Source organism: Haliaeetus leucocephalus, unplaced genomic scaffold, assembly GCF_000737465.1.
Source record: "Haliaeetus leucocephalus isolate CR32 unplaced genomic scaffold, Haliaeetus_leucocephalus-4.0 Scaffold195, whole genome shotgun sequence".
Classification (NCBI taxonomy): domain Eukaryota; kingdom Metazoa; phylum Chordata; class Aves; order Accipitriformes; family Accipitridae; genus Haliaeetus; species Haliaeetus leucocephalus.
In genome coordinates this window covers 7,680,867-7,699,026 of record NW_010972631.1, presented here as the reverse complement: position 1 = coordinate 7,699,026, position 18,160 = coordinate 7,680,867, and the positions used below count along the sequence as shown (strand labels likewise).

At 41.1% G+C, this 18,160-nt stretch overlaps 1 protein-coding gene across 1 annotated transcript in view; it reads left to right on the top strand.

Annotated features, from left to right (window-relative positions):
- KCNQ5 (potassium voltage-gated channel, KQT-like subfamily, member 5) overlaps positions 1–18,160 on the top strand; it is a 283,665-nt gene that overhangs the window by 220,129 nt on the left and 45,376 nt on the right. Inside the window, exons 4-5 of the mRNA XM_010565781.1 lie at positions 17,084–17,259; positions 17,691–17,816. Coding sequence (XP_010564083.1) covers positions 17,084–17,259; positions 17,691–17,816 — 302 coding nt within the window. The remainder of the gene's footprint in view (positions 1–17,083; positions 17,260–17,690; positions 17,817–18,160) is intronic.

Sequence of the window (18,160 nt, the reverse complement as noted above, 5' to 3'; positions counted from 1 at the left end):
CAGAAGCCCAGCAAGGGCAAGTGAAGAGAACATGAGCACGCCTCCCTTCCAGTGCTGGAAGCAGTGAATTTTAGAATCGCCTAAACTTTATGTGATTTCTAGATTTAAATTTGGGCATTGAGACTCCTATTTCAGAATTTTTTCACCTTAAATTTGAGCGCACTTCTAGTAATATAGCATTCCTCCAGGGCAACTAGAATTCCTGGTGGTCCAGCCCAGTGAAAGATGTCATGAATTTCAGTTAGTCCATTAGCAGTTTCCCTACAGCTGCTTCTATTTTACCTCTAGTCAAGCTACAGCATGATGGAAAGTCACAAGTTCAAATTCTGTTGAGGCTGCAGAATGAACAAATTCCCAACAGGAAGCTTAAGTCCATTATCTGTAATCAGGCTCTTGGACTTCATGGCTGGCAAACCTCGTTTCAGAGCATTAAGTGATAGCAGCGGCTGTTGCATATTACTGGATCTATTTTTCATTAATTAGAGTGGTAATGAACCATCATATGGCACTTTTATCAAACCTTTGTAAACAAATCCATATCTAGTGTGTTACAAGATCTGCTGAACCTTTAATTTGAATTAATTCAATATTTTATTTAATGATATGTTTTGTGTCTGTCACCTCAGTATTTAGACACTTTATATAGTTTAAATACAGACAGATAGTAAATCTGCTGCTCATGATAAACAATATAAACAGCCCCTTTCCAGTATAATTTGAACTCTAAATAACCCAGCGATGGTCTGTAATTAAGTATATCCTTGACCAAGGAGACGCATCTCACATCACATCTCATTACAAATCCCAGCAAAATCAAGTTCTAGCAGAAGCAAATTCCACGTTGGGGGGGGTTCTCCTGCCAGCCTGACTTGAACTCATCTCAGGAACACGCTGCCCACTTCACTCCAGAAAATACTCTGATAGTAGGAGTAGTATTAAGACTGGAAATTGACATTTCCTCGTATAATTTCAGCAGCCATAGTTATGTGCAATGAACAGAAGTGGTGTTTAGGCTAAATCAGTCCCAAATTGTGTAGGTTTTTAAAACTAATATTTAGTTGCATATCTTCATGTTTGACAGTCCTGGCAGAACAGGTTTTAGAAATGCATAGGAAAAATAATGTCTTTTTAATATTATCTATGGGCCTTATTCTTTCACATTTACTTTTGCTGACTACTACCCTCGCTGCTGAACCAGGTACGGTTTGTGATGAGTAAAGACATCAGGCTCTGGTCTTCTCTTTCTATAAGTTGTATGTCTGCTATTCAAAAGAAACCTGCTAGTTTGGTACGATGCAATTCTTGTTGAAATTTCTTGCTGGTATGTGCTAAAGAATTCAGCAGTCTGTATTTGGTGATTGACATGGGGTTTTGATCTTCCACTAGTGTCACTACCATGTCTGTTATTTTGAGTAGAGGAGCGTGTGTCTAGTGACTTCTTCTGTCCCGCTGGGGACCTGGGGGTAGTGTCACATTTTATCTTCATGAGACTTGGAGATCGAGGCTTTGATCCGAGGGCTGTGCTTTTTTGCATCCATATTCTGTGTATCTGCTGAGATATCTCCTGATGAAGGAAGCGAACAAGGCTAGTGTAAGATTTCTGATGAAATGATTTTTCATTGAAAAATATTGATTAATTGAAATAAAAGTAATTCATGGAAACAAACCAATTCCCTTCTCCCAAGGAAAGGCAATTTTTATTCAGTCTAGATCTTTTTTTTATCATCAAAACACTCTTTCTCCCAGACGTGCAGAATAGCCAATAATAGTTCCTGGTTTCTGGGTAAAGCATGGTTAAATTCTTGCTCTGGAAGATTTGGAGCAGGAAGTGACAATCTCTCAGCCCCACTGAAACTATCCAAACATCAATAAATAATTCTTAACTGGTCCAGAGAGAGATGCTGATTTAGCCCATCACCTGGTGATAATTGTCGTCATCTGTTATGTGAAAAACTTTGATTTTGTTCACCCAAAGAATAATCAGTCATTCGTAAATAGACAATTCCAGCAGTACAAATTAGAAGAGAGCCACACCAGAATGGATGAAATAGGTAAGAGCACTGGGATGTGAAGAATCAGAGAATGAAGACAGGTTTGTGATAGAAAGCCTGTTAAAACCAGAGACCTTTTACTAAAAATAATTTATTTGTGATACTTTCTTAGAAGACTCTTAAAGATATTTTCCCAAGCATGAGGTAGTTACGTCCATTCCAAACAAGACTGATATAACTCCATACCTGCACTAAATGTTTAGCAAGCAGTTCCTAATTCAGTTCACTTTTGTTAGGAGTGTGTCCTAAAGTCAAATGTCACAAATGATTTAGAAATAATGAGGTTCTCTGTCCATACTCACCCAGATTCTGTAAATGATTTATGGAGTCTTTCAAATGATTGATGATCTCTCATATTTGAATCTCAGAAATTATATTGTAGAATAATAATAATAACAATCACAACAGCAATAACTTAATATTATTAAATACTATAATATATATAATATTATATATTGTATATGTATATTATAGAACAATGCTTCTGATGAGCCACAAGGTTTCAGTGGCTTGGAAATGTACAGTAAGAAGGAGGTAAGCAATGGACAGACCAAGAAGCAGTCAACATTTTCTGATTTTAGACTTGGTAGGTTCAATTTTGCTCACATTTTTTAGGGACTGGCTTTAAACTTGTTGCTACTAGAGATGCCCAGTATATGAAGATGCTTACAGAAATACTTTTCTTTTCACTGGCTGTCTTTATTCAGTTTGAGATGTTCAGCCTTACTACACTGCATTCCCATCATATCCATAGACAAGACAGTTGCTCAAATTTCCATACATATGTGTAAATTTTCTAATCCAAAATTAAGTAGTTGTTAATGTAAGCACTGGTGCGGAAGTTAGAGGTAGATGGGATCGTGCCAAATTCACTTATCTGCCTAACTCAGCGTATGGAATCTCAAAAGCAGTAAAATAGTTGGTTTATTTTTCAAATTTTATCATTCCTAGCATCTAAAAAATAAGATATTTTTAATGAAATAAGTGAATAACCTGTCAGAGCCTATCTGATATAGAAGGAAATACTCGGCTTTCTCGCCTTCTTTCCAGATGTTGTGCTGCAGATCAGCTGCTTCGGTGTGTGACGTTCCTTTTAACTCCCAGCTCAGATCATCGTCAGCTCTTTCCCGTAGTTCCTCTGTGAGAGGAATTGCTGCTTCAGTGGCTGTACAAGTTTTGCTTTTGCAGCAGCAAATTATGCTCTCCAGGCAGAAATCTGAATCATTTAGGAACATTTCCATATTGGTCCAAAATAGCATCCTATTAAATGAGGTGTTTGCTATTTTGGACTTTTGCAACTGCCCATTACTCTGTCCTTGGCATATGTGCAGCCTCTCACGGGACTGTGATATCCCTAGCTTGTAGTACTGCTTTATTTCAAAAGCCGCTTTCAGCGTGTCTTCTATTTTACTAACATGCCTGTACTTACTTAGGGGTGCTTTGGCAGCATGTTAACATAAATTTCAATGTTAATGCCTTGGTGTGGTACATTAGGCAACTGTCAACCTGACTGCTTGAGCCATGATTAACTACTCTTGCAGGTGTTAGTCAATCAAATTGTGCTTTCTCTCATGGTGTCCCAGCCTCACCGCTGTCAGCCCAAATGAAGAAATTTGAAGAGGTCTAAGTGGAGTTATTCACTTGGCATGTACTGCAGGAATCTTTCTAGAATGGTTTGAAAGTGCTATGCAACTAGGGGAAATGTAGCGAGAAATGATAGAATAGAATAGAATAGAATAGAATAGAATATTTCAGTTGGAAGGGACCTACAACGATCATCTGGTCCATTTGCCTGATAACTTCAGGGCTGACCAACAGTTAAAGCATGTTATTAAGGGCATTGTCCAAATGCCTTTTAAACACTGACGGGCTTGGGGCATCGACCACCTCTCCAGGAAGCCTGTTCCATGGTTTGACCACCCCCTCGGTAAAGAAATGCTTCCTAATGTCCAGTCTCTAGGGTGATCTACACTTTTACTAATCCTTGTGCACAGATCACTTTGTTCCTTTTACATTCACCCTGCAGCATACAACAGCAGGGAACGTGCTGCCGTCTTATATTTGCAGTATGTCTTTCCATCTCTTTGGTGCTTTTAGTGTATATTATTACTCTTATGCCTGTTGAATGCTATGACTTTATTGCTGTCTCTGCTGAAGACTAGTTTATTTCTGTTCAGGTCATCTGTGTGTGAGCGAGGTCTCCGGGAAAAGGGCCGTAGGTGCAGGCAGTTAAAATCAGTGCTTTCGTTTTGCTTGGCTTTATTGTGATTTAGAACCATAGGCACTTTGCTTGCTTTAGACATAGTGTTTGTTTCTTCAAATGCAGTTCTCTGGTATCTGCTCAGCTTTAATTTGTTAACTGGCAATGCCAACAGTTTAAAACACAAGCTTTGCCCACTCTTACGTTCAGTATAGTCAAATTGATTGCCAGGTGTCTTCCTCCAGCCTTGCAACTAGCCTATTAGTGATCACAAAGCTTGAAGAACTTCAGTTTCCACAGATGTTTCCATTCTTTTACATCCCTTCAGAGAACTGCACGTTGCCACCAGCACTGCTAAAGTGACTGATGGGCAGAGTAGTCCGGGGGGAATTGCAGGAAATCTCTTATTTTTACGATCATGCCTCAAACGGTTACACTCCAACTGCTACATTAGAAAAAGACTTGTGTACAAGAGAGAAAGTACAGTTTTTAATTCCTCCTTTTTACAGCCGCTGCATTAAATGCAGTGATTAGGAAGGATTTGACAATGTAACAACATTGTTACATTGTGTAACGGGGCTACAGTATTTATATCTCAATTTTAGTACAGCTAAGTAGATATTTCTAAATGGCAAATGGGGCATGTTCTGCACATTTTAATTTCCTCCCTTCCCTTCCCACCCCTAGCACTTAAGCCCTGGGCTCCCACAACCTTAGAGAAAAATTACTTTTTTTTACCTTTAAGCTTGTGCTGATAACTCTCAAAAGTGAGGATTTGACCCTTCCGCTGATAGATGATATCGCTGTCAACAACAGCTCCGAGGAAGGTATCCACCAGATCTATTTTACGTCAACCTACGCAAGCTCCGAAATGGTGTCAGTGCTTATCTGAGCCTGCCCTAAGCCATCCCTCCCGCAGAAAGAGGCAGCTCCAGCCGTTCGCTTCCACCCTCGTGCCGCCCGCTCCCGGTGCCCCAATGCAGGTGTGCGACCACCTTGGGGGCAGCCAAGGCGAAGGCAGGGTCCCTCCAGCCCCAGAGCAAACCTTTACCAACCCAGCCTGCTCCCGAGACCCCCACGCTGGGGAAACGCTGCTTCGTTTCAGATGAGGATGTCACGAGGCAGAGCGGAGAGGGTGTCACGCAGAACGGCATCATCTACTGCGTTTCAGATCTCGTTTTGGGATTGCCTCCTGCTGGGTTTGCGAGAGTGCTACCAGACCATGGGTTTTTTCCCCTCTCGGACAAGCGCTTCTATTTCTTTTTTCACATCTCCCACACCAGAAAGTCTCAAGGTGTGGGTCCAAGGTGCCCCACACTAGTGTTCTCCAAAACATATAAAGCTCCTTGCTGGCACAGAAGTCCTTCTTTGGCTACCCACCCACAAATTGCAGGTGGGACAGCAGCTGAGGGTAGAGAGTGACTAGAAATCTCTGGATCTGTATCACCTGGGTAAACTCTGTATTTACAGAAACAGAGGAGTCCCAGAGGAACTCACACTGACCGTGCAGGCATCCAAAACAGTTGTGTAGGTCAGGAATGCAAGTTCTGGTTTTAGGCAGCGGGGAGAGGTATATGCCTCCGGAGGATGGCTCAGAAAACTTAAGGTAGGAAGGAATTCATCTCTTGCAGCCAACACTGAGGGACCCATGTTCCTGCCTTCAACACCTGCATTAGATAACTCAGCTAGATACTGGATACCTCCTGTGAATTTGAGAGCAGGTTATTAACACTGTCTCTTCCCTCTCCACCTACAAACAGGCTTTTCCTCTCCCTCAGAGACGTGCTCTTCTCTCCCCTGCTCTTTTCAGCATCTTTATTTCTCAGTTTTTGCCTGTCCGCTCTCACCCTCACACCCAGGATTTTTCTGTTCCCACGGTTTTTTGGCCTTTCCACCCCCATACCCCTGCATCGCCTTGACTTTATGCACAACCTGGGAAGGCGCTAGATGGATGCTTCCAGACACCCTGGCCCTCCCTGAGATTTTAGAGTATGATTGAAAAGGCTGTGAAAGTGCGGGCTCCTGCCTATAGCTTCCTACCTGTGAGGTTACAAGGACCCAGCTGGGCTGGATCACGTAGGAGCCCCATTTGATATCCCTTCCACACGCTGACTGGTGCCAGATATCTCTATAAAAGGTGTTAATACCTGTAGCCCAAATAGCCAATCACACAATATTTTTCTTCGGAGATTGGGTAATCAGTGACTGACTCACACAGGAATTTGGATCCCCTGAAAAACCTAACTCCAATAATTCAGGGAGCAACATCCAATCTTGTCTTTAATTTTCCCTGGTTATTCCTTTATGACCCATGGCAATGAGTTTTACAAGTTAATTGCATGTTGTATTTCTTTTTATCAGATTGAAATTGTCTTTTGATCCCACTTTTATAAGGAAGGGTAAATAGGAGGCATCCAACAGACCTTCTTATCTTCCGCTAGTTTGCATACCTCTATCTGCCATCTCATATTTGTCTTCTGACTAACCACTCCTAAATTATTCAGCCCTTTCTCCATACCCAAGTCTTGCCATGCCTGTAGTTATTTTGGGTTTTTCTTGCCGATAACTTTGTGGTTTTCTTACAGTCCGATCTAATGAGCCTCTTTATTCATTTGGGGGGGGGGGGTCTGGCTATCCATCCTGCTGCCTTTCCCTTCAGAAATCTTCAGGTTTTTTTCTCTCCAGAACAACAGCCTTTTTCACTAAGGTCTACTATCATCCAGGAAAAAAACCTCAGACATAGTAAAGCGACTAGCGAACCTTGTTTTCCCAGGGCTTGTAAGGCACAAAACAGTTACTGGGCAGAATAAACGAAGATTTATGGGAAGGAGCTGCACGTGTTATTCGTGGTTTGTTTCTCTGGTTGGACACCAATTGGGTTTGTGAACACTGCGTCAAAGATACAGTTTTAAATGTGTTTCTGTCAGCCTGTCTTAAAGCCAAATAAAACTCCTACTGAATAAATAGTGCTTTATTCCTTCTGGCAGGTACATATTAATAATGTTAAAGATCAATTATTGGAAAAGGCTAATAAAGTATAAATCCATGAAAGGCTTGCAATTGAACTTAATCTTAGCTTGCAGGAGGCCCTTAGATTTTTAAGATTTATTGAGCCAGCTGTTAATAATATAAAGATGTTTGCTGAGGTCTTATTCAGTCCATAGAAAGAGTATGTACTCAACAGGGCCATGAACTTTAATTGCTAACAGTACAAAGACAGGTGAAATGTTCCCATTAACGTTGTTATTCTTATCCGGACTGAATAAAAAATGGTAACCATAACTACAATTTAAAATTTAGTATTTGTTGAGCTATTGTGATTCTCAGCCCACAGAGAAATATTTTGGCTATCTACAAGAAAAGGTTAAATGACATTCTTTTGATATATTTGTCATAATGGCCTGAAACTGTGCTACTTTTACACAGGAAGAGTGTACATACACTTTCAGTACATTGGCATAGTAATGAGTAACGTCAGTTGATCCATTCTTGGGGATGGAATTAGGATCTCATTATAAACCTCGATTAAAAATAACAAAACAAAAATCTGACCCATCTTCCTCATTCTGGAATTCCATATGGGAATATTTAGTTTTCACATTTAAAAAATGTCCAGTATTGACTTTCTCAAAATATTCCTTGTTTCTCTGTTTCAAAAATGATGTGACCTACTGAGTCCAAATTTGTTGTATTCAACTGGCTTTGCTGACAAGTGCCTTTGACGTGTTTCCAGTTTCGTTTCGTTCTGTTGGGGGGCAACATACGATTGCATTGTATGGTAAAGAGCTTTACTCAAGGTGTAGCGAAGGCACACTAAGGTGCCTGTGAATAAAGGGATTTACTGCTGCTGCTTGGAGTAGCCACAGATAGAGGAAACACGGGATAGTTCTCCTCCTTGACGTAGAAAGACCGCACAGCTCCTTTCTGTGGCTGAGAAAAGAAATCTTAAGCTAATTGTTTTTCATTAGGATAGGCTGAAGAAATATGCTAAGCGTGGGACCAGCTCAAAAAGCAAATGTTTAGCGGAAGGGTGCGTGGATTCGGCGTAGGTGACAGGCTGGGTTGCGTTCCCCTGGACTGCTGCCCTTTGCGGCGTCCCCGTGTGCGTGCCGGGGGTCGGCAGCAGGGATTTACCCCCTCCTTCGCCCCGTTCCGTGGGCCTGAGCTGGGGCTCCACGTCGCGTGGGCAGGCTCGCCGGGGACGTGCCGTGGGGTACGGCCCCGTTCGCAGGCAGCTGCTTTGCAGAACTCGCCTCAGCCCCAGCACCGGGCTCTGGGGGGGGGTCTCATCAAATCTGGGGTTTCAGCATCAGGACGCGGTGCTGTGGCTAATCCTCACAGTGTCTGCAGTTATAAAACCTTTGAATTGATCTCCTAAAGCAGTTTAATGCAGAGTTTATTTTCCACGCCACTGAAAATACATGAAACGTAGCCTATTTTATGTTATATTGCGTCATGGTTTAATGCCAGCTGGCGACTAAGCACCACACAGTAGTGCTTTTATAACATAAATGCATGCGTATTTGATATAATATATTATTTCATTATTACATTTTATGTAGGGTTTATATATCATGTAAATAATACTACATATTATTTTATATGCATGTTTAAAATTTTAATTTAGCTTCTCTTAAATAATTTTAATTCCTACCATTTTCTCTTTGCCAGAAAAGATAGCTTTACATGTTGGTGAGCTGCTTTTCTAAATAGAGCCACTTTGGCTATATAAAATTAACATGTATCCTAGAAAGAAGACATCTGTATTTTCAGGAGGTCACTTTCATTTTGCATTAAAATATTTTGCTTACTCAGATGTTTCCAATACATTGCAAATGCAAACTATAGATGGAGAGAAGGGTTCAAGATGGTTCATCTCTTTTGATCTCTTCACTGGAGTATTGCTCAGCTGATGAGTAAGGAAAATCCAAATTTCTATGCACAGATCACTTTTAGTGGACTCCTTAGAATTTATGTCAGTGACTAATGTAGCCATTTGCCATTGTTAGAAGAAAAAAAAATCAATAGAGTAGAAGTAGTAATGTCTGGATTTTTTAATTCCACTTCAGTGCCTGGACAGTATAACACATTTTTGTATAACGTCTTTCTCTTTTATGTGCCACTGCCATACATCCCTATTTTCCTGTTTTTCAACAGCAATAAAAGTCAATTTTCACACTCATCTGTGTTTATCTCTGCAAATTATCTTGATACGCAAAACTGTTTTACTTTCCTACTTCTAAAAATACCAAGTTGTTTTGCATCTTGAAAAAAGATTACAAAAGGAAGTGAAATCACTAACTTGTTTTGCCTGTAATGACAATTAAGATGGTTTCCATCCAGAGAGTGTTATGTATTTGAAAACACAAAGACCTTCTGGCTGGAGTGACAACAACATCTGCAAAAATCAAACAGCGTCATCCATCCCAAGAATTTCCTGAAGATATCCTGCCAATTACTTTTACTAGTAGGTGACGATTAATCATAACCTGTCTGGCATCTGAGCAGAGAGATCCGATCCCTGACCAGAAAGAAAAGCTATATTCAGACATAGCTGAAAGCAAATTTTGCCAGGACTCAAGATCCTGACCACCATTATTTTTGGTTTATGCAAAACTCACATTATCTCATATTGCTTGGGGGGGTTTGTTGTTGATGGTCATGGTTAGGCTTTTTTTCTCTGTAAAATTGAGGCCTTATTGCTGTAACTTTGCTCAGCTTTTTGTGGGAGGTGCAGAACTCGGCTTCCTGCCTCTCCCAAATTACACTAGAGATGTTCAGGTGATATAATTCAATGGATGACATTAAACTGGGGTTTTTTAATAGGCAGAGAATAATGCTTGAGCATATCGTATTCCAGAGGGTGAATTCAGGTGACCTCAAAAGACCTTATGTCTCCAGAGTAGTCTCTAAAAATCCACTTTGCTGATTTTGACAATCTTGCACGTACTGAGTTGTACTTTATCAATAAATAGTTCTGCTTCTTCCAATGGGATAATTTACAAAATACAATAACATCCAGCATCTTTCTAAATATGGTAATATTGATCATCTCTCTGTTCAGAGATGTAATTACAGGTTTAATCCTTTAAAAAAATTAAGTTAAGGTTCTGGACATTCCATAGATAAAAATATTGAAAATTCTTGGTTTCTGGGGTAAATACTTATGCAAGGTCACCGAAAGTTCAGCCCATATTAGACCAAATTTTTTCTGCCATAACTATGTCAAATATCCCACTGATTTCATAGCAAGGGGACTGTTCACAGAGCAAAGGAACTGCCACCTGGTAAAAACATTACAATTTGCCTCTTTTCAAATTAACTGTTGCAGCATACGCTAATCATGATTTTTATTCTTTGCCCTCTTGAACCAGCAGAGGGAAGTGGTTAATCCCTTGTTTGAAGCTAAAAGCATTTCTGCAGCCAGTTATGATGAAATGGTCTTTTCTGTTCTATGACCTTTCTCAACAAGTGCTCGAGGAATAATGATACAATTATTTCCCTCTCTGAATACCCCTCTATTAGGGTATTCAGAAGCCTTAAACTGTATGAATGTCTTTTTCTTTTCTTTTTTTTTTTTTTTTTTTTTTTTGCTAGCCCACAGGAGCATAAAATACACCAATGCCAAATATGTTACTAGGCTGTGCAAAAAGGCTGCTGTTCCTATAGACAAGTTTGTATAAACAGACCTTTTCTTTTAGGAATCTGAAAAAGAGCAACCTTATTTTCACGTACTGCTGTATGGCCTAAGTCATGTGTCGGACATCAGGCTATACCTTAAAGTGCTTTAAATTGCCAATTTATATCAGTTTAGGATAGAGCCCATGGAATATATTTTTGTTATCATCTTTCTGTAGTGTGACATGCTCAAATACAGTGCTCCGGAATGTGCGTTGTGTTAACTTTGTGCTGTAGTGTCTGATTAAAATTCAAAGTACATTTCTACGTTGATTAGATGATACCCTCTGGTCCCAGCCAGCTAGCTGTGGAGATTATTGTAGACAAATTGAAGGGAGTTCTGAGAATAGCAATAAACACAATGAAGCTACTGGAAGGACTGATATACAAAGAGGTACTAGAAGAACTAAAATCCTGGTCTTTCCCTCCCTTCCACCACTCACGCCTCCCAGCAACTCAGAACAGAAAGTTGTTGACTATTTCGATGCAGTTGTTGTTGTAAATCTGGATTAAAACTTATTTAAATTCCCCAGCGAGTGAGAATAATTGCTCGCTGTGCTGCAAAACACGGGCATAACCTGTAAGCAGACGGAGCCGATGTCAAAGCACCCGCGGTGCTCGTGGTCGGCGATGGAGCCGCGCGGCTCTGAAGCAGCACCGAATCACTGTGCTGGTTTCTTCAGGGGTAACTTTCATATTTAGGATAATTAACTGTCCTGAGAACTATTCATAAGAAATGACCACTACAAGCCGTGTCTTTTCTCTGGGTCATAGATAATAACTCTAGCCTAAAATTAGACCTTAGAAGGACAGCCTCAGGGTAGCCTAAATTCGGTCATACGGTTGCCAGTTAATTTCCTTTGTGAGTCAATACAGCTGCAGGCTAGATAAACCACGCTCTTGAGATTTTCTGCTTATTCCTGCAGTTTTGGGGGCAGATGTGTCCTACTCTTGTCCTAGCTCGTTGCCTCTCTGTGCTGTTCTGCAGCCAGAGCAGACACAGTAATTGACAGCCGTTGTGGTTTCCTGCGTATTCTTAACAAGGATGTGTAAACTCGGAGCATTTTCTGTGAATTGATAGCAAACACTATTTTGATGGTATAGTGATGATCCTAAAATGATTAAATATTGTTCATTTTCTATTCAGATAAAATCAAAGAAAAAAAATATCACGAGTTTCATTTAACCTGTATGGGCTCAAAGTGTCATTTTTTTTAGAAGGAAAGGACGTTCCAACACATCAGCATTAAATGCAGGCAATAGGAAAAGCTCTCGGTAACATCTTCTTATACACTAAGTCTTTGAAGAATATGAAAGAGAGAAAGAGAATGTCTATTAGTCTGAGCATGTACGTGAGCTTTGAGCAGATGAGAGATTGTCATTAATTACATTTCCTAATATCATCTTGACATTCTTTCTGTAATTTTAGAGATTGTCCTGATGGCACATCAAGGCTTTGGGATGTTTTGCAATATCCAAGTAAAGCTGCTGTGTTCGCCCTTTCCCCTATGTAACTGGGTCCATTAGCATGATACCTTTGAATACTGTAAAATCCCACGACATCCAAGAAGTTCATAGTAGGAAAGTTACATTGAAAAAGTCATTAGCAGTAAAACAATCCGTTACGATGATTTGTGATACCTCCTTTTTTATCATTATCAATCTCAGTCACAGAGTTGCCATCAGAAGTGCTTACAGCTTAGAAATGCTAACCACACCTCCACCAGTAATCCAAGCGATCCAGAGTTTCTAACTGGGCTTGAGCAGGGTAAGGCCACCCAACATTGTCTTTCCTCTGGGAGGTGGGGAGCTCAGGCTGGCCCACCTCTCAGGAGCTACTCAGGTTGTTGCATTACTGGGCTTCAGTTACTCGTCTTGACTTATAAGTCACTATTTTAGTGAGATTGGACAATATACAAGTGTAATCTATTACACACGTGAGTTCTGGGTTCCTCTTTTTTTATTTTTCAGGGGGCCCCCCGGTTATTAACATGGTGGCCGTCAACTAAAAAAGCCTTTGTTAAGTTACTATTAACAAACTTTCACGTGATCTCAGCGGTTTCTTGAGAGATACTAGGTGAAATGTCTGAAATGGAAGAATCCATTGTTTGAAATTTAATTTGAAATGAAGTGTTCAAAAGTGAACATTGCAAAAGCTGCTGAGAAGATCTGAAATCTCAGACTGGAGTTAACGACAGAGGGTGCTATCTGCAGGATAAAAATATGAGAGAGACTTCTAAAGAGTGAATAAAATCAGCATCATAGCTGAAGAGACGCTTAACATTTTGGAAGATCAGGCACAAGGTATTAGCTTGGAAAAACTCAAAGAAGTAAATGTACATCAGAAACTTCTGTCTTCTAATAAGTCATTACCGAGAAGTTTGGAATTATACTGCCCATTACTCACTCTCATATCCCAAACTTTCCTGTGCTTTACAGCAAGATACAGAGTGAAACTTGAGTCCCCATTAAATTAATTGAAATGTTGCTGTTTACTTCTTCTTGATTTCCCAGTTTTGCCACTAAAAGTTAAAGAGGAAAATATTGATAGAAGTTTGCTAAAGCCTCCTTAAAATACAGAAATACCATGGAGATTTTAGCTAAATTCAAGCGGAGTATGAAGGAAAGTTCAGAAGAATATTTGCTCTCTTGCTTAAAAGAGGGCAAATGGCACCTGAGGTTTGCTGGAAAAAAATGTGGCAGGGAGAAAATCATAAAGTACTTAACTTTTCATTTTTCCAGGGTGTGCTTAGATAAGAAAACCAAGCAAGTTTAACATATTCAGAAGTGACTTTCAACTGTTGCAAACTTGCCTTTGGACTCTGATTTCATTCCAAGAAGGGTTTATTTTGATTTATCTTACACCTGTTCCTGGCAAGTTAAGCTATGCTGAAATAATGTGCCTGCCTGCCTTCCCTGCTTCCGAGGGAAACGCAGCCAGGGAGCGCTGCCTCAGGCAATGGACACGCTCTTTCCTTCCCTATTCCCAGCCTGAGGAGCTGGGGAGGGGGGTGGTTTGGGAGGGGTGGGTGTATTGTGAAGAGGTGAAGAAGATGAGAAAGCAAGGTGTGAAAAAACCACCAGCCTAGCCTGGGAAGGCTCTCTTCCCTCCAACTGTTTTTTAAACATGTGCCAGTGTGTTTTCTGCTCCCCCGTTTCCCCAGGCTCTCCTCCTTTTGCCTCTCCCTATCCCTACTCTCCATCTAGAAGGTTATACACAAGTAGATAACTCCCTTGAACCAACACTTTAAAAAAGGGAAAAGACAGCTATGGTGCTGTTGGTTTCTTTGTCTCTCGTGGTCAGAGGGGACCAGAGACCCTCAGTGGGGCAGAGGGTTCCCAGCAGCACAGGGCAGATGCTGTGCAGTGCTGGCAAAACTGAATTAATTTGAATTTTTTGCAGTGGGGGGACCTCCAGGAAACTCCATGTTATAAGGAAAGCTGTCAGAGCTCCTGGAATGGGCAGGGATAAGATCAGGGGCAAATCGTTGGCTTTTGTAACAAACTGTCCTATTGATAGTGGTTGAGGGTAACAAAAACCCCCAGTAAACACTTTAATAATTTTGAGACCAAATGCATAATTCATAATATTCGGGTGACCTTACTCTCTCCTAAGGTCTAAGAATGATTTGCAGAAGTGCACGCTGCTTTTCTAACGATATCTGATTTGCTGCTAGCCAGTCACCACTAATTAAAAATGGCTCTTACATTGCTGCTCTGCTCGGAGCAGCGTGGGACAAGCCAAGCTAACCTTGCCATCGTGTTAGTCACCAGGGATGGTCTTTCTTCAACACAGTCCGTGTTGCTCAAGGATTTCCAGCATGCTCTATGTGAGCCTCAGATCCAGATAAACACACCTAAATATAGAAGTTTGCTTGTAGGTGGGTACATGTGTGCTACGTGTCTATACTTCCAGCATAGTCGGTCAAGATCTAGGGCTTAGTTCGGCGGCGTACATAGAAGTGTCCCCTGTTACGTGATATTCCCCGCTCTCCAGCGACTTCTCCTGAAGGGCACAGCCTTCCCAGGTCCGAGAGCATAGCTGCCAGACCTAGGGGATGTCTCAGATACCTTAAGGCATCTCAAATGGCACTGGACCAATACATTCGGGCAGCTGAACCGAGCCTTTTTTGTACCGAGCCCAGAGCACGGGTCAGCTGGGCAGCCTTCCTGAGGATTAGCTGCACCTCTCTCAGCTGACGTGATTTCCTTGGGCTGCACGGGGAGTTTAGGCACCTGCTTCACATGCGGACACCTAAATTTAAATGTCTTCACGTGGAGCTGAATCCCACCCCATCTATTTTTCTGATCTCCGTTAGAATTTGTGATGTCTAACTTTTCCTGGTCAGTTGTCCTATTTCTGAATTCTCACCCAGACCTCCTGCATCTGGTTGTCGTGCTCTTGAGACTCGTTCTTGGCGGAGACACCCCAGGATACTTTATCTATTTCTGGCTCTTCTTCATCTCTGAACATGTTGGATTTACATCTAGAGGCAAATCCAGCTTTTTTGGAAGCCAATTATATAGTAGCCACCTATGATCCACCTATGTAGTAGCCAAAGGCATTTGAAAATGTCAGAGCATAAGACAGGCATAAGGTCAGCCTAGCCTAACACACTGTGTCCAACAGCGACACACTAGCCAACAGTGAACGGTCAGAGAAGATTACATGAGCGGGGCAAACATGCAATGATATTTCTCCATAAGAGTCTCTCAGCCTCCAACAGCCTGCTAATTGGAGAAGTCCTGAGCCAGAAGTGGGCTCTTGGTATTAATTAGCCCATGATTAAATCTTCTCCCATGAGATCATCCTGCTGGCTTTGAACTTAAGTAAACTTATAGCATCTTGTGACAAGGATTTCCACAATTTAATTTAGTGTCCTGCTCCTTAAACCACAGATTGTCTGTACCTTTAGTATTGTAATAAGAGGACAAAGCCATCCATAGGTGAGTTCAAAGAAACCCAGGATGTTTGCAGACAAGGGTATTTGGACCTCAGCTTTCTTTGGTGGCTGAGCAGCATGAACCAAGGCTATTTTCTACTGTACTGGATGGAACTGACCTTTCCACTTGCTGGGTCATTCTTGACTTGTAGGAGCTGTGCTTGGGACAAGATGAGCGTTCATACCCAACACAAAAGAAGCAAAACTCGTGTCAACAAGAACTTCCTTTCAGTTCTTCACTGGCAAACATGGGTTTAGGTTATCCTTGCATAGAAACACACAAACACCACAAAATCCTAAGGTTTAAAGCAGGTATTTTTTTACAGAGGCTCTTTAAGCTTTTGAAGAAGGTTAGGAAATTAATTATGAGGTGATGAAGTAACACAGAGCGTGTTCTATGCTGTTCCCCTCTGTGCACACCGGTGTGTCTGCCCCAATCATCGTAAAAGAACATTATGCCTTCACGCAGCATCCGTGTGCCATCACTGTCCTGCTTTTCCTCATCTCCCTTTAAATGCTGTTCTGGCATTAAGGGCGGTTGGCTGATTAGTTCATGCGGAACGAACTCACTCTCACAGTTTGAATCTGTGACCTGAAGAAATAAATCCTAACACTTGCTGGGTTTCAACAAACTTTCCAGGCTGCCAGCTGAAAGAATGCTTCTGAGTACTCAGCACTGTATTTCTTCCTTTCCAGGAAACGGTACATCAGGGGAGTTGTGTCCAGAAACTACATGCCTCAACCACACAGTGTTTGTACTCATAGGAAATTAATACCTGTGCTTCTAAGTCCGGTTCCACTGGACTCTCGCCACTTGGGCTGCTCTATTTTTTTCTTATCTTTGTTTTCTTTTTTGCCGTTTCATAAGAAAGTTGCTATGGGAAAAGATACAAAAGGGAAAAGTTCAAATCCATCTACTGATTTATACAGTTTGCTACATCAGGCTTCAAAGCTGATGAGGTTCCTTCAACACTGCTCCATTTATCCACGTTTTCAAAATTACTACCCTCAGTTTTCACCCTGGAGGCTCCCAGGGTAGTTTTTGACACCAGCCCTGACCTCACATCCCTACCTCAAAGAGGAATCTCAGTCCTTCGGTTTCCCACCCACCGCAGGAGTCTCTCTTTTGTCCTCTCATTCAGCTCATGTACGTGTATGTGTTATTTATTGGTGCTCGGTCATTAATGTTTTCTGTAATGTATTTCTTTCAGACATCATTGTTCTCATCGCTTCAATAGCAGTTGTTTCTGCAAAAACTCAGGGTAACATTTTTGCAACATCAGCACTGAGAAGTCTTCGTTTCCTACAGATCCTTCGTATGGTGCGCATGGACCGAAGAGGAGGCACTTGGAAATTATTAGGTTCAGTAGTTTATGCACATAGCAAGGTACGTAATGCTAGATGCTGATTTTGTCTGGTTGATAGTTTCACTCGATGTGATTCAACAAGAAGCCAAGGAAACAAACATTTAACAGTTTTGAGCAGAATACCTAAAATTTTCTGAAGTAACATCAAGTTGTAATAGGCATTAGCACAGATACATCAGGCCATGTTAAATGCTAACAGTTTTTGCAATATGTTGAAAATGTTGTCCTTGATACGCTGTTGTAATTTGACATATACTGGTGAAGTTGCTGAAGCATCACAGGACTGGATTTGGTCCACTTTCAGAGAAAATTTGCATCCGTAGGGAAGCATTTGACTTTTAACTGCTCAAATGCCAAAAAAAATATATAGATCTTTTCAGTATGTCTTCCTTGAAATGCCATTCTGTTCAGTCTTTCAAATGGATATTGATCTCTGGTTTCTTTTATCTAGGAATTAATCACAGCCTGGTACATAGGATTTTTAGTACTCATCTTTTCATCTTTCCTGGTTTATCTGGTGGAAAAAGATGCAAATAACCAATTCTCCACATATGCAGATGCTCTCTGGTGGGGCACAGTAAGTACAGAAAAATAATACACACTCTTTAACCGGTATGCTAGAATTTCACCTACTGTGGATTTTAACTTAGTGTGCTGTTCAGTGAATTGTTTCCACTGGCAGAAAACTGGTCTGAGAAGCTTCTTCCTCCAGCTGTTCTCTTGCACATCCATAGTTCATTTCACCCCATCTTGCAGAACAGCTGTTTTTGTGTTCCTGCTGCAAACCAGACCACTAAACCTTCTAGAGAAGAAAGCATTTTATTTTTTAACCCAGATCCTTTCAGTAATACAGTTTGTAATATGGTCCCACAAAGAGCTGCTTTGATCCGAATCAGAGGGCTGTAAGCTGCAGTGCAGGAA